The sequence below is a fragment of the Condylostylus longicornis genome, unplaced genomic scaffold (genome assembly GCF_029603195.1).
Source record: "Condylostylus longicornis isolate FDR11 unplaced genomic scaffold, ASM2960319v2 ptg000579l, whole genome shotgun sequence".
Lineage (NCBI taxonomy): Eukaryota > Metazoa > Arthropoda > Insecta > Diptera > Dolichopodidae > Condylostylus > Condylostylus longicornis.
Genome location: NW_026578534.1, coordinates 13526 through 27780, shown reverse-complemented (window position 1 = coordinate 27780; position 14255 = coordinate 13526). Strand labels below are relative to the sequence as shown.

The following is a 14255-nucleotide window of genomic DNA, read 5'->3' as shown; positions in this document are numbered from 1 at the left end:
CTCCACCTTCCCTTCAAGGGGCCAACACGGAGAGAGGGTGAAGAGGACGGCTGGTGGCTCACATCAGCTCTCTTGGCAACCTCTTCACTTTCATACTTGCTGTACTGATATCTGACCATTGAGCAATCTTGGCAGCTTTCACACGCATGGGTGTTGTATTACAGACGACTTCATCAATCAAACATTTTTTGTTGCTCGTGCTTTCGAGACAAACTTGTAAGAATTCCTGGTCAGCATGTGTTGTGTGGATCTTTGGCTGGGCGCTAGGGGGTGCTGATCATGAATCGACATGGTTGGTTAATCGGGGTAAACAATAAGGTTCAAGGACTAAACTGTTCACATGCAGACAAACGCAACATACATAGATGTCCTGGTCAGCCACTCCTGGAACGCATCAGCATGTCAGTCCATGACATGCAGGTTGAAGACGCTGGCATACGCATGCGTGCCTAGAACCAGCGACTTGAAATATGATTTGGTCGGCTGTTGAGGATTTGAAACTCGCAGCTTGTTGGGATCTTCTCGCTGAGTTGCAACAGATCCAAGCTCTCAGTTCATCATCATCCTCCACCAAGTTATGCCAAGAGATTGACCCGGTGGCTGTTTAATTCTCCTCTTTTTCACCCTGCTCTTTCTGCTACGCTTGCTAAGTCATCTCCTACTACGCTTGCTAAGGCTTCTGACCTCAACAAAGGCCTTTCCGCGTTTGAAGTTCCCTCTGACCCTAATACGGCTTTTGATGCTAAGGTACGCTTGCTGAGGCTCCTGTCTGCTGCACTTGCCATTTGTCGTGAAGACTGATGATATTATTTCAGATCGAGGAAGCCATTTGAAACGTCTTATCTGAAGGAGGTGATACAGCTCTCGCAGACCTGTAGTCAGCGATTCTTGTTTTTAGTGTCTTCGGCCCGAAACAAAAGTTGAGGAAAGCAAAACGACGCCAATTGAGGATTCCATCAGGCTTGAGAAACGAAGGAAAATTGAGTATCTCAAAAGCGAAACGACGCCAATTGAGGATTCCATCAGGCTTGGGAAACAAACTCTCTGCTGGATTCTTGGACAGCGTCTTGAACTGGTGAGCAACTCCACTCTTGGGGGGGGGGGCGTGACCCTTCCTATGCAGGAGCAAAGAATGGAGGAAGGAAGTTGGAAGCGTATCCAAGACTGCGTCGCACGTTTGCTATGTAGGGACCGTTTTGCCATCGAGGTGTTCGCCGCCCTTGTTGCGAAAGAATTCCCCAGGGAGAAGGACACCTGGAAGACACACCTAAATCCGAAACTTGCAAAAACTCTATCGGAGTCCACCGCGTAAGGCGTGTATTTCTGGAAGTGAAGGGAACTCTGCTGAACGTCAAAATTCTGAATCATCCCTCCGGCGTTCTCAGGGAAGATTGTAAACTCTCCTTTGCCGAAGAAGCTATCTACCGATATGGGAAGTCGCTTGTAAGCATTGAAGTTCTTTCCAGTATTCGCTTCTGGTAATACAGGACAATCCGAATGCTCAACCGGGTGATGATGAAGAAGGAAAGAAGTATGTAATGGATCTTCTGGCTGCTCCTGACGAAACGAAGAGATTGTCATCGGACCCCCTGGAGAAACTACGCAAGCGACTTGGTGAAACGTTAAGCAAAGCTGCTTGCGATTGTCGCCCTGATTGTGATACATGTTCTCCCAATTTCTCATGTTCGCACCATCATTCTTATGTGACACGAGAATCTCCCGAGGAACGTTCATATTATATCATGTTCGCATTCTGTTGCGCCGCGTTCAAGAAATCAGAAGGGGATTGGTAAGGACACCACTCTGGCAATCTTCTTTTCCCTATGGAATACCGATTAACTCATTATGCTGAATCAGGGAGTCTCTAATTCGAGACGCATTCCAGGGATATAATGTGACACTGAATATTGATTCTGTACTGGCATTCTGTCGTTTTAATCCGACATGTCCATCAAGAATTCCATTTCTGATCTAATGGCGAAAACGTACGCGAGTCCAATTCCTGCGCAGGATCCTCAATCATTTATCAGCAATGTCAACTCCCAAGACAGCTGAACAAAGACTGTTTCGTTATCTGACCGACCCATCTCGTACCTCCACGGAGCTTCATCTGATGCAACACCCCGCGACTGTCTCTCCATCAGCGAATTGTCCAATGCTACCATTAATGTGTCGTGAATTCCTTAAGGGAGGGAGAAAATTTTCGGCCCGATCATTACGGAAAACAGGTTCAACGAAATTGGCGATGCATCAATGTTCTAAGAAACAGCGCGTCATTATGGCTGACTGCATACATCAACAGTTGATCAAATATCGGGCCTCCAAGAAGGTTAAGCCTTCAAGAGCTGTACGTCCTGCAATTCGGAAAGCACTTAAAAGAATTGAACGCAACCCTCGACATCTAAAAGGCTTTGTCTGTCGCGCAACGAAGAAACTCCAAAAAGCGTCTTCTTTCAGTAGGGAAGGGACGAGATTGAGAATATTAGCAGAATACTTGAGTTCTGCGAATCGATTGTGTTGATAATTGGGTTCATTCATTTTAATTATTGTGTAGAAATCCGTGGTTCCATTTTTGGTTGTCTCTGTCTAATCCGCTTTTTCTGTGCATCGCCACCGAGAAGTTGGTTCGTGATCTGACACCGAGCTGTTGCCGAAGGGTGCGAGAGTGGGTTGGGGGAACAGTTCCCAGACGTGGGAAGTGACTAGACAGCACGCGGGCACAGCGATGGAAAATCTGTGCCGTGGCTCTAGTAGACGATCACGCCATCTAGCTCAATAACTTCTGCCATATTTCATCATGCGGCCGGAAAATCTGAAAAACTGCATCATGACGCAACTCGTCCATTTGATGGCAGCCCCCCTTATACAAATGGATGTTGCCTCTCTGATAGTGCGCTGCAGTGAATGGAGGAAGGTCTCACAGTTCCCAGATGTTTTCGCTTTCGATGAGAATCGCTGAGCGGAAAAACTCATCTGAGTCGCGAATGATCTCAGCGAGGCGCTGATTAATAAACTTGATACTTTCAGAGTCACAGGATAACGCAGAGAAAGCTCGCTCAAGATAGCCGGCATCAGATAGGAGTTGTAACAAACCGGGAAGCGAAAAGGAAGAAATCTGAAATTGCCACTGAAGCGAGTCGAATAACAAACTGTTACCTCTTGTGCTGCCTTCGCAAATTCATCTCCAGCGCGGGAAAGAACGACATCGAACTGTGAAAGGAATGAGATTCTTGCCGTGTGCGCAGTCCTTACCGAGTGACGATCAACCTCAGAAGACTCGTGGGACTCGTCATCAAAAAGGGGAACAGCGCTGAGGAGATATTCACCCACGCTGTGGCAAATGAAGTTGGAGGAGGATGCGCATCGACAGATGCAGAGCGCGGAGACTGAGTCCATGATTTTTTGGGACGAATACGACTGTAGACGTGAATGATAAATGGAAAGAGTGAGTGGTCTAAAACGGATTCTACCTTCAAAAGAAGTTCCAATGGATGGAGTGCACAAAACACCACCGTGTCCCTGCTGCGTGATATAAGCCAATTCAAGCCGTCAGTTCCACTTTGCATGAAATCCGAAGGAGGTTCTGTAGGATGGGAAGTAGCGGATGCGAGGCGATTCCTATGGAGACGAAAAGATATTATGGGACGAAAAGATACTATGGGACGAAAAGATATTAGGGGACGAAAAAATATTATGGGACGAAAAGATACTATGGGACGAAAAGACTTTATGCTCACACGATGAGTTGGGATAATTTCGAATCCGAGATTGTAGAGAGCAGGAACGAGATGCAGTGTTCAATCGAGACGAACGATTCCAAGCAAGAGAGCTAGATGCCCAAAGTTGTTTGAACGTCTTTTCTTGAAGGGATTGACATGTGAGTGTGAGAATACGAGTCAGTTGGATACAGGGTTTAAGAACAGAAGAGTCGATAGAAAGAGATGATGGAGTTACTCGAGGTAGTTGAGCTTGACTGTCGGAACCGTCCAGTTCCCACTGTGAGAAAAAGAAGGAATAAGCGACTTGAGCAAGCGACCTACTTTACTTTTCGCGGTATTCTCAAAAAGATCCAGTAACGGTCCCCATCGTTGCCAATAACGCTCCAATTGAGAATCTAGAACCGCAAGGAATTCTGGCACGAGAGACGCGACTTCGAAGTGGATCGTTTCAAGATTTGAGAAACGAGTTGGGAAGGTTTTCTGGGGAGATCCAATCATTGCAATAGCACGAAGAAGGATCTCAGCATCAGCCTCTGCTTCAACAATCGCCTAATGATGAGAAAGGGAGTGATATACGATCATCGATAGTCAACTGAACTTGTGTTGGAGTCCAAGTCGTTTTCATTGGCGGTGAATCTTTCAACGCGTGTTCCAGCCGACGGGAATATTGGGACAACATTGATAGAATCAACTTCAATGGAAACACTTTACATCCACACTCTTCGCAAAACTGAAGACGAAAAAACAGATCCATTATTGGCGACACGAAAGACAAACCTCCTCCCAAAATGATTGTTCCCTCGAATTTTTGCGCGTCTTTTCCTCAAGTTCGCCGATAATTGGCGTCGCACAAACAATATTAAATCCGATTTCAACCGATTGAAGGATCGCAACCGCTAATTCCTGATACGCAAATATCACGCAACCCCAGACTTATCACCCCTCAGACAGAAAATGCAAGATCCTTCTTTCTTACATCTTTGTACTCAATGTCATTCATATGTTCCCCCAATTGATTCAAATCGGAGATGGGTGTCTCTAATAAACGTTGAACAACCTTCAATACGATTGACTTCATCGTCGATGAAGACTCTTCTGGATGACGGACAACAGCGTCGCAAGCAGCGCGAAAAAGATGCGTCGCCTGATCACAGTTGTGTAGAGTCGTATAACGGGTGAGCCGTTCCGTACTTGATCCAGTTTCCCGGAACCTTCTTTGTAGTATGCCAGCAACATTTGATCTTCATCCTTCCCTGATTCTCCAACAATTCCGTTATCAGCTGAGCATTCAAGACAATCAGTTGATTCGTTCTCACCAACATTGTAACTCACAGGCAGGCGAAGCATCGAGTTCAACCCGATCGCGAATGAAGCGCGTTCTTCGCCAATGATTTTCGAAACAAGTGAGAAACATTTCGGAGAAAGCTTGGGTGAGCGCATCCAGAAATCGCGTTGACTGGTTCAGCCGTTTGAACACCTGAAGCAGAAAAGAAGACCAGACATCGACAAAATTCACGCGCGTGACAGGCCGAAGGAACAACATCGTCTCACATGCGCAGTTTGCACGCATTCGTTTGCGGTAATCGTGGCACATAGACGGAACTGGCACGCGTCTAGAAGTCGGTCCTCATAATTCGCAACCCATCTCAGCTTCCCCTCGAATTGGGGAAGGCTTTCCAGAGACGCTGCTGTTTCCTTCATAGACGCAAGATGAGATACTGCCTGCTCCAAACTTCTTTCAACACCAACAGGATCTTGTGAAGATGATTCCACCGACAACGCCTTCAACAAAAGCTCTAACTCGCGAACGCGGACGTCCCATTGGGACACACCAGAAAGGATCGAGCGACAAGCAGCGAGGCGACGCTTCAGAGAATCAATCTCAGCGAGAATCGAAAGGCGTGCGACTTGTCCGTGGCCGACATCTCGGAGTCGGTGAAGAAGAGTGTCGAGTTGCGATCGACAGGCTCCTACTTCTAAGGAAAGGCTTGATGCTTCGACTTTGATTCGATTGATATTTTGCATCATTTGCGCTTCACCAAGTTCAATTGTCGTTGAGAGATCTTCAATCTTCATTTCTACCGCTCCCTGAAGTGATTGCAGATATCTGTCCAACGAAGGAAGAAGATGACCATCCTGACGACAAGGTTGAGAATCAAGACGATTTCTCAACCAAGAGACTGGATTCGATTTTGGACCCTCTAACTCATCGATCACCCAAGTCTCAGTCATCTTCTGTCATAATTGCATAGATGGACTGGAACTCCAGAAAGTACCCAGACGGAAAAGGACGATTGAGTTAGTGGGCGAGCGAAGGTTGACAAATTGGTCTTCGAAAACGCATTTTTCGGTTTTCAGTTACAAGTAAACAAACAACGATGTAAAAAGGAAGTAAGTAAGAAAATTGATCACGTCAAGGATCACGAGATTTCTGAATAGTTTCTCTCCACCACAATGGCAATTCTTCGGAAGACTGTTCGACATTCGCTACTTCACACCTTGAGTTCAACTTTCTTCTTTTAAGTGGACGCGCCTCGAAGCAGGGGGATTGTTTCCCTCCATCTTCAAGAGATGTCTCTTCTTCTGGGTCATCACCACAGGGACCTGAAGAGAGCACTTGATTCCCCATCGATCTGGAATGGTCTTACCCAATATCGACCCGTATTTTTCAACTTTTGAACGCGTCTTGTCGAAAGTCAACTGGTAGACCTGGAATGACGAATCGATTGGTTCTAGATGCACCGACTTCTCACCTCGGAGCTGAACCTGACTCGCTTTCCTTTCCTTCGATACGTTGGACCGAGAGAGGGACGAAGACAACCTGGTGGGTGCTGGAGAGAATCTTCCGTCCTCAAAGGGGAAGAGCCGACGAGGGAATGGAAGGCGCGACACACGGCTGAAGGAGTTCCTTCTGGGACAAGACTGTTGACGCGAACCCAACGACCTTCTGATCGTGTTCCTTCTGGCGAGCTTCTGTGGGACGGACACGATGATGACGAGGATGATGGGGTGAACAGAGAGGGTGGTGAGGGGGTCGTCAAATTTGCTGATGAAGATCTAGTCGGCGTCTGTTGAGGTTCTTCTTGAGGTAACGAAGTCACGTTTCCATCTGAGACTTCTTCTGACTCCTGCAGCGGAAGTATTGCAATTGATGTCTGAAAAAGAGAGCGTTTCAATTGTGATGATTGTTTTAGTAAACATCGTTAATCGACATACCGAATCTAAAAGTGGTGCATAGAGCGCAGTTGGGTCATCAGGCGTGTTGCTTGGATCTAGCGAGCTTCTTGGGTGGTTCACACGGCAATGTTCCCGTAATTCAGATAGAGACACATACGCTGAATTGCACTGAAGGGCTGGACAATGGTAATGAGCTGGCATCGAGAGCAACTGTGCTGATAGTAAGAGAGTCAATGATGTGTCATGTGGATAACGGTTCATCATGATTTGAAGTAGTCGTCGTTGTTTTCCTATTGAACGACTACTTGACGACATTCCACGCTTGCCTGATCCAGTGGCAACCAAATTATCCTCTTCCGTAGGCGTTTGTGTTCGTTTGCAGCTCTCCAGTATCTTTTGTGTGAGACGCACGTTGTGTATGCGACAACAAGGGTAGCAAACGTACTGTCCGACATAACCCCTCAAGTCCCAATGCACTCGAACGTAATGGTCATACAAAGAGCGATACCTCTGAGCTTCGACGAAGCGTTCGTCGCATAATGGACATCGATAAAGAGCTGAGAGCGGCCTCGTCTCATCGAATACGCGAAGCACAGGATGCTCCAATGCATGCATCGCTTCAAGACGAATCGCCATATGCGTTGTGAAGGCGAAAATCTCTTCACTTTGCTGCACGAGAGATGCTTGTTGAGAAGAGCTTGCTTCTTGCTGACGATTTGGAGTTGCCGTAACTCCGACGGCATCGGGCGTCGATTGGGACATCAACATCAAATCTTTCTCATGTTGAAGATTGGGAATTTCCGATTCAGAAAACTCTTGAAATTCATCATTTTTGCGACGAATCATTTGTTGCTCTTTGTGACTTTCAGAGTTGATCAAACGTCGAGATGATCGCGAAGGCAAATCTGTCGTTTTGCTCGTCCGATGCTTCTCTGATGAAGACAGATAGAAAGATGAATGACTTTTGTGTACACACCTGAAGAAGTGTGGGAATCGGATCGTCTATGAGAAAACAATGAAACTGGAGATTCATCATGTTCGACTCCTTGGGACAGGATTGAATGACGACCATGTGTCTGGCCGTCAGAGAAAAGTGAAGGAAGCGTCGTTCGTTGATAAAATTCAGTGGCGTGACTCCTTTGACGAAAATGTTGCAAAGGACTTTCTGGTGGAGCGGATACGACAGGGTGGTGAAGGAATGCTTTCTGTCCATCTCGTCTCAAAGCGGATCGGCTTCTTCTCCCTCCCCAGCGACAAGTTCGTTTTTCAGAAGTTAAATCCTTCTCTTGCTTGGTCAACCGAGTTTGGCTGCGCGTGACTCTCGAAAATGTCGTCTGTTTCTCTTTAGAGATCATCAGATTACTCGGCGAACCTCCCATTTTGACTGCGACACGTGACTGCTGGTTGCTCGGAGAGGTTCCATCAAGAGGAACTGACTGGCGCTAAGAGGCACAATGCAAGAAAACCATTTAGACAACCTGTACATTACTGATGATGGCTGATTACCAATGGGTGAAGCTGTTTGGGATGCTGTTTGACCGGTGGGAGTGACACTGGGGTGGAGCGTTGGTTGGACTCTGCCTGTGAAAGCTGCTACAAGACAAATGCAGTCAATACCAGAACTACGGAGATCAGAAGTACCGGATAACATTTGAAATGAAGCAATTTGAACAGTGAGGGAGTAGGAATTGGGTATTGTGGGCGTTCTTCGCGACGTAGTGAGGCGGCAGGTTGAAATCTACACCTGTTTTGATCCACAGTACCTTTTAACGTTTCTTGAAAGCTGCCTTTCGCTGTACCCAGAAGTTCTGGACCCCCGTTTTCTTCTGTCATAGCAAGTTCGATATTTTAAATCAGAATAATAAATTCTAACAGTCACGACATAAGGACAATCGAAATGCGATTTTTATCTTTTATGATGCAGGATATCGTTCTGTGACATGAATTGGCAGCTGATTTGTAATTTATTGACCTTCTTGGCGACGACATGAGTCAAATTGGTGCTGGTCAGATTGAGTGGTGCGATCTCATTTTTGAAAGCTGTCTACAAACAAGTGCACTTGCATGGACCACGATGTGCAATAATTGGAGTTTCGGGGAAGTGATAGAAATGTTTTTCCTCCTTTATTGCTGGATTGGTCGAACACGGTGGTGTGAACTGCGCATTCTGATGACAACCTCCACGTCACACATGCTGCCGCCTTAAGGTAGTACACAGGACAATTGAGCTGTTGATCTTCTATTCGTTCCAATTTAAGATTTTGTTTTGACTGTTGCGACCTTTTTTGTCGGACTTTTTTGTTGTGACCTCTCACATACATGCAATCAGGCAAGGCTCTCTCGACTCACACGCAGAGACTTCTATAAAGTTTTCATTCACTTCAGTTGCTCACGTGTTGAAACAACATGAATCGTAACGTTCGAAGCAGCATCTCTTCATCTGAGGGCGTCCAACGGATGCAATCCTCCATATCAAGCCAGAGCTCTATCACCTCCTCTTCCTCGTCCCGAGCGCCTGTCTCTCAACGACACGTTCCTGCCCCCATTGTCCAACATGCGCGTGGGATTTCGATGGCGTCAAGTGATGATATCGATCGCTTGGGGACAAACTCGAAAGGACCAGGAATCGCGCTTGCCGCCAACGAAACTCCAAAAGAATTCATCTCCTCGTATGGAAACCAAACAATGGCGATGGAGAAGCGTCATCAACAGACAACTGTCGTCGAAACGTTCCGACGAACATCGCAAACGTCCCAAACTCTTTCGTCCCCACGTCAGCAGGGCGGGTCGTCGACAACGACAAAAGTTGTGACTGGCGGACATCAAATTGTCGTTGGGAAACACACAGCAAAGCAGCTCGACGGTCAGCAGTATCGCGTGTCTGCCACAAGCAAAACTCAAAACTCTGAAGTAAATCAATTGGCGGAGTTCGAAAGACTTCGAAAAAAAGGAGAGAAGCGTCAACGGAAAGAGGAAGAGAAGAGTGCGATGTCAATGGAAGGATCTTTTGTCGGAACGATTCAAAATTGTCAGTATTCAATAAATATAATAATGCATTCGATGCGTCTATTGAGTCGAGTAAAAAATACACAAGAAGCTGCTTGCTGCTCTTGCAATATCCTTCCTTTCTTGTTTGTAGCAAACACAGCAACGTCGTCGACGATTTTATTCCGGACAACAATGAAGAACTTCAATGCGGGTGCGTCACCCGATTCATTCAAATGGAATTCCTCTTTTTCAGGAATCGATTTCGGCTTCCAAACCCCCGACCTTCGCTATGTTCACATTCCATCAGAAGCAGGTGCCAATAGAAGCGCGTTTTGCGACCTTCTGTGGAAAACTCATCACGGAAAAGAAACATTCGCTTCAGTCCAATTGTTCCCAAGACCAAAGAAGCGCGTTTCTCCAGTCGGAATTGAACTCGGTGTTGGTGACACGCCAGTTCTTGGCGTTCCTGGAAGCAAGGGGGAGGAGCTTTATGGGAAACGTCCTGTTCCGTCGAAGTCGTTCGGTTGTGGGGAGAGTCGCATTCGTATGACCAATTACGCCACAAATCGAATGAATTCGGCGGCTTCCTCTGAAAGTTCATTTGCTGTTCCAACTTATTAGTCGAGTCCCAATTTTATGAGTTCCAAAATGAGAATCCATTCTAACGGAGATCTTTTTCGTTCCTGTTTTTTTACGCTTCTTCGTGACAATGGGAGATAAACAATCTGGTACATCGAGTCGACATGGCAGTGCAGCGACAAGTCTGTCCCAATTGTGCGACAGGCAGTTCCAACTCTGCGACAAGTGTGTCCCAATTGTGCGACAAGTCTGTCCCAATGATGCAAACAATTAGTGCAAAGCACGAACACTCCGACGCAGAAAAAACGAATTCGAAGTATAACGATTTATCACCTTCATCATTCGATCTCTTGAGGTTCCGGTTTGACTGAGGAATCCATGTTTGCTGAGAGATCAACATCCATCACATCAACAGAAAACAATTCTGAAGAATCAAAAAATCACTCAACTCAATTGCGGGATCAACTAACTTGGCTTGATGTCTTGAGGAACAGCTAAATCGGGTTTCAATGATGAAAAATCCGGCGGAGGGGGTGGTGGAATTGTCTGGGCGTAGCGCGGGCGAACATTTCGTCTTGATGGATGTCCATATCGGACCCATTGTCTATCACCAGGAAGACGTTTCCTTCGGTTTGGAAGTAGAGCAACATCAAGACATCCACCCTCTCCACCACGTCCCTGATCGAACGTCGTTCTGAAGAAGCACAAGCATCAGAAGAAAGGAACGGACAGGAACTTAGGATACGGACATAGCTTCCAGACATGACAGGTGGTACAGGCATCGTTATCAAGTTACAATATCTATTATCGTCATCAAGTTATAATATCTATTGATGGTCTTGCCTGAACTCGTCTCTCCATTGAAGTCCGTGAACTCCTCTTCCGAATTTTCTGTATTCCTCTGTAATTCCATCCCCACTGTCCCAATCTACACGAATCGGTCTCTCATCGAACTGAATTCCATTCAAGTACTCAACAGCACGATTTGCAGCAGCATGTGTGTAATATCTGAAATGGAGCATCAATTGACGAAATATTGAGAAGTCAGGAAATATTGAGAAGTACAAACCTGATGAAGCAAAACCCACAGGGGCTCTTCTTCTTCCTATTAAGCCCCATAACAATCAAATCAATCTCCCCGCATTTAGAAAACAGTTCATAAATCTGATCTTCTGTTGCGTAAAATGTGAGATTTCCAACATAAACTGTTGTTGACTTGTGCAATTTTGATATCCACTCCTCCTTGCTAAAACCTACAACAGGAAATTCATGATGGCCGCTCTGAAATCATAAAATCATTAACAGGCATACCAGAGCTTCTATCGACGTAATCTGATTGAGGACCTAACGGGCGGTAGAGGTGCGACATCGGACTGATTCCGAAGCAGGCGAGATCTTCTGTGGACCATTAGGCTCACCAAAACATGGTTCTGCGGCAAATCTCCCATTTTGGGGTTGTTGCAAACCACAGCTTAGACGAGTTCGCCTTCCAATCGGGATGAACCATTTCAATGGGTTTTTGATCAGCTCGAGTTCTGTTCTCCAGACAAACACGACAGGCTGTCTGTTTGTGCTGGAAGCCATCCAAGCAAGAGAATGTGTAAGTGGCATTTCGCGATCAACTCTGACTTTTTGCTTTAGATGCTCCTGACAACATTTTTACAAAACAAAGACCCAGTGTGAGGGTTCACGCTGCAGGCACCGATAGCGTTTCTCTGAATGACCCTCAAACTCAAGAAGCTCGAAACGAAGCAATAAATAAGGAAAATGAACAAAGCTCTCAGTTGCCAAAGCAAGAAAAGGCGCAAGAACAAGAGGGAGGTTATTTGACGGCAACTGGCTTAGCTGGAGCAAAGCATAGTTCTATCAAACTCCATCAACCTCCAGGTAGTTGACGATGCGATTTTCATACACACTTCCTTGTTTTCTCAGGGGGACGATCACAAAGTACGAACCTCTCAGGAACTTTATTTACTTCTTTTGTTGTTCCTCTTCAGTTTCCTTTGGATAGTCACTCCATTCTATCCCTCCAAACACTTGACGTGTATTCTTTTTTCAAGAGAGCAATTTTCACTCACACAACATTTGTCGCAGGAGAACCTTTAGACCACAAGAACTAAAAAAAATTGCTGGAAATTCTATCTTCTAAAAATAGCGTGGGAGCAAGAATCCTGTTCGTTTAGAGTGAAATCGTTGGTTGGGACTCATTTTGCGACAAAAATCGGTTTTTTGAGATCCCACCCGTCATCAGATCAAGAATGCGCCCCGCAAGTTGATTTTTCATTTCTCAAGATGGCTGGAGAGCCGGCGCGATCACCCGAGATTGATTCCTTCGCTCCAGCCGCTGCAGCGCTTCAGTCAAACGCAACTTCCCCTCAAATTTCACCAGAATCTCGTGAAGACAATCCACTTGAGCGATTTGAAGGTTATATTGCGTCTCCAACTGGCCGTCGTCTAGCCGTTTATCTCAAATGCTTCTTAATATTACTCATTGTAGGGGTGTTCACCCTGCAGCAAGTCCAATTTAAAGATACCTGGGGTAGAGAATGCGACTACAACATCAAAATATGGAGTACCGTTTGGATGGCTCGATCATTGCTTCAACATATCATTGTTCTTGTCGTCTCATGCCTCATTCTTCTCAATAGATATCGTGCAGTAGCGAGTGCTTTGCGAAGGCTACAAACGGTATTGTTCCTTTTCAAATTTTGCTGGTAAGGATTAGTCTTCTTGTTTCTGTCCAATGGACTCCCTCCTTTAGGTTTCTTTATGGAATCAAAGTTGTCCTGGTGGATGAACGGTGTGACTATGTGTCCGGCACATGGGGTCTCGTTCTATGGTGGCTCGAACGTAAGGATCCCTATTATCACTAGAGAGGCAATGTTCTCTTCTTTCAGTCGCATTCACAATTGCTCCCTGCGTTCTCATCTGCATTTTATGTCCAATTCTCATCTGCTGCTTTTGGAGAGATATTCAAATGTCGCCTGATTCTCCCCAACCAACGCCTCCAGATGTGCGTGAAAAATTGAAACCGGTTCAATATTCAGAAGTCGCGTCTCGTCTCGAGGCAGCGCAGGCTGAACCGACTCGTGAGGCCCCACAACAGCGTGATGCTCCCAACGACGAAGGACTTCTCAGCGACATGGCCTCGACACTCACAGGGGTTCCTCTCCCTGATATGGCTTCCTTGAGACGCCTCCAGTCAGGGATTTTGGGACGACAGCCATCCGGACAGCCCTTGGCTCAGCCGAGCGCATCCGTTGTTGGAAATCAGCTTCAAAGCCCCAGCACTGGCGTGACATGTCCCATCTGCTTCTGTCAGTTTGAACCGAAGGACGAAGTCATTCAGATGCCATGTGACTGGCGGCACGTGTTTCATAACGAGTGTTTAGGATCCTGGTTGGATCAGAGCCAAGCGTGTCCTGTTTGCCGAAGCAATGTCGTTGAGTCGCTAAAGAAGAAAGAAGAAGCTGAAGCGGCTCCTAACCTGCAAGTGCCAACCGAACAGAGACGCACTCGTCCGGAGAAATCGACTGACTTCGTATGAATGTTGTCCGAGTTGAATCGGCTTGAAGACTTTTTGAGTGTTTTTTTGTACCATGCATGATGTCAACCCAAAAAATCTTAAAAGGTTGCCATGCAGGACAAACCCAAAAAAAAACTAAAAAAAAAGACGAAAAAAGAAAGAAGAATGTCATCGGAGCGCTTCGACAACATCTCCTCGGCAAATAGGACAATGGCGAGACCGATCAAGCCACTGGAAGATGCAATCCCGGTGAAAAACGTGGCGGT

General features: G+C 46.2%; 2 protein-coding genes across 2 annotated transcripts; one reads left to right on the top strand and one right to left on the bottom strand.

The window, feature by feature from the left end:
* Nucleotides 1–10801: 10801 nt before the first annotated feature.
* Nucleotides 10802–11911, bottom strand: LOC129617619 (nuclear cap-binding protein subunit 2B-like). The gene is made up of 5 exons (XM_055532771.1): nt 11882–11911; nt 11533–11744; nt 11307–11471; nt 10934–11157; nt 10802–10887 (listed from the first exon to the last, which is right to left on the bottom strand). The coding sequence occupies exons 1-5, from the start codon at nt 11909–11911 to the stop codon at nt 10802–10804; spliced, it is 717 nt and encodes a 238-aa protein (XP_055388746.1).
* A 1529-nt stretch (nt 11912–13440) lies between these two features.
* Nucleotides 13441–14010, top strand: LOC129617618 (E3 ubiquitin-protein ligase RNF181-like). The gene has a single exon (XM_055532770.1). The coding sequence runs from the start codon at nt 13441–13443 to the stop codon at nt 14008–14010; it is 570 nt and encodes a 189-aa protein (XP_055388745.1).
* The last annotated feature ends 245 nt before the right edge of the window (nt 14011–14255 follow it).

Excerpts from the sequence above, each read along its gene's own strand:
- LOC129617619 (XM_055532771.1), bottom strand. The coding sequence starts at position 11,911 with ATGGGAGATTTGCCGCAGAACCATGTTTTG. Across the intron at positions 11,745-11,881 it reads TGCCGCAGAACCATGTTTTG|AGCGGCCATCATGAATTTCC; the intron begins GTGAGCCTAATG and ends TTATGATTTCAG. Across the intron at positions 11,472-11,532 it reads TGTGGGTTTTGCTTCATCAG|ATATTACACACATGCTGCTG; the intron begins GTTTGTACTTCT and ends GCTCCATTTCAG.
- LOC129617618 (XM_055532770.1), top strand. The coding sequence starts at position 13,441 with ATGTCGCCTGATTCTCCCCAACCAACGCCTCCAGATGTGCGTGAAAAA.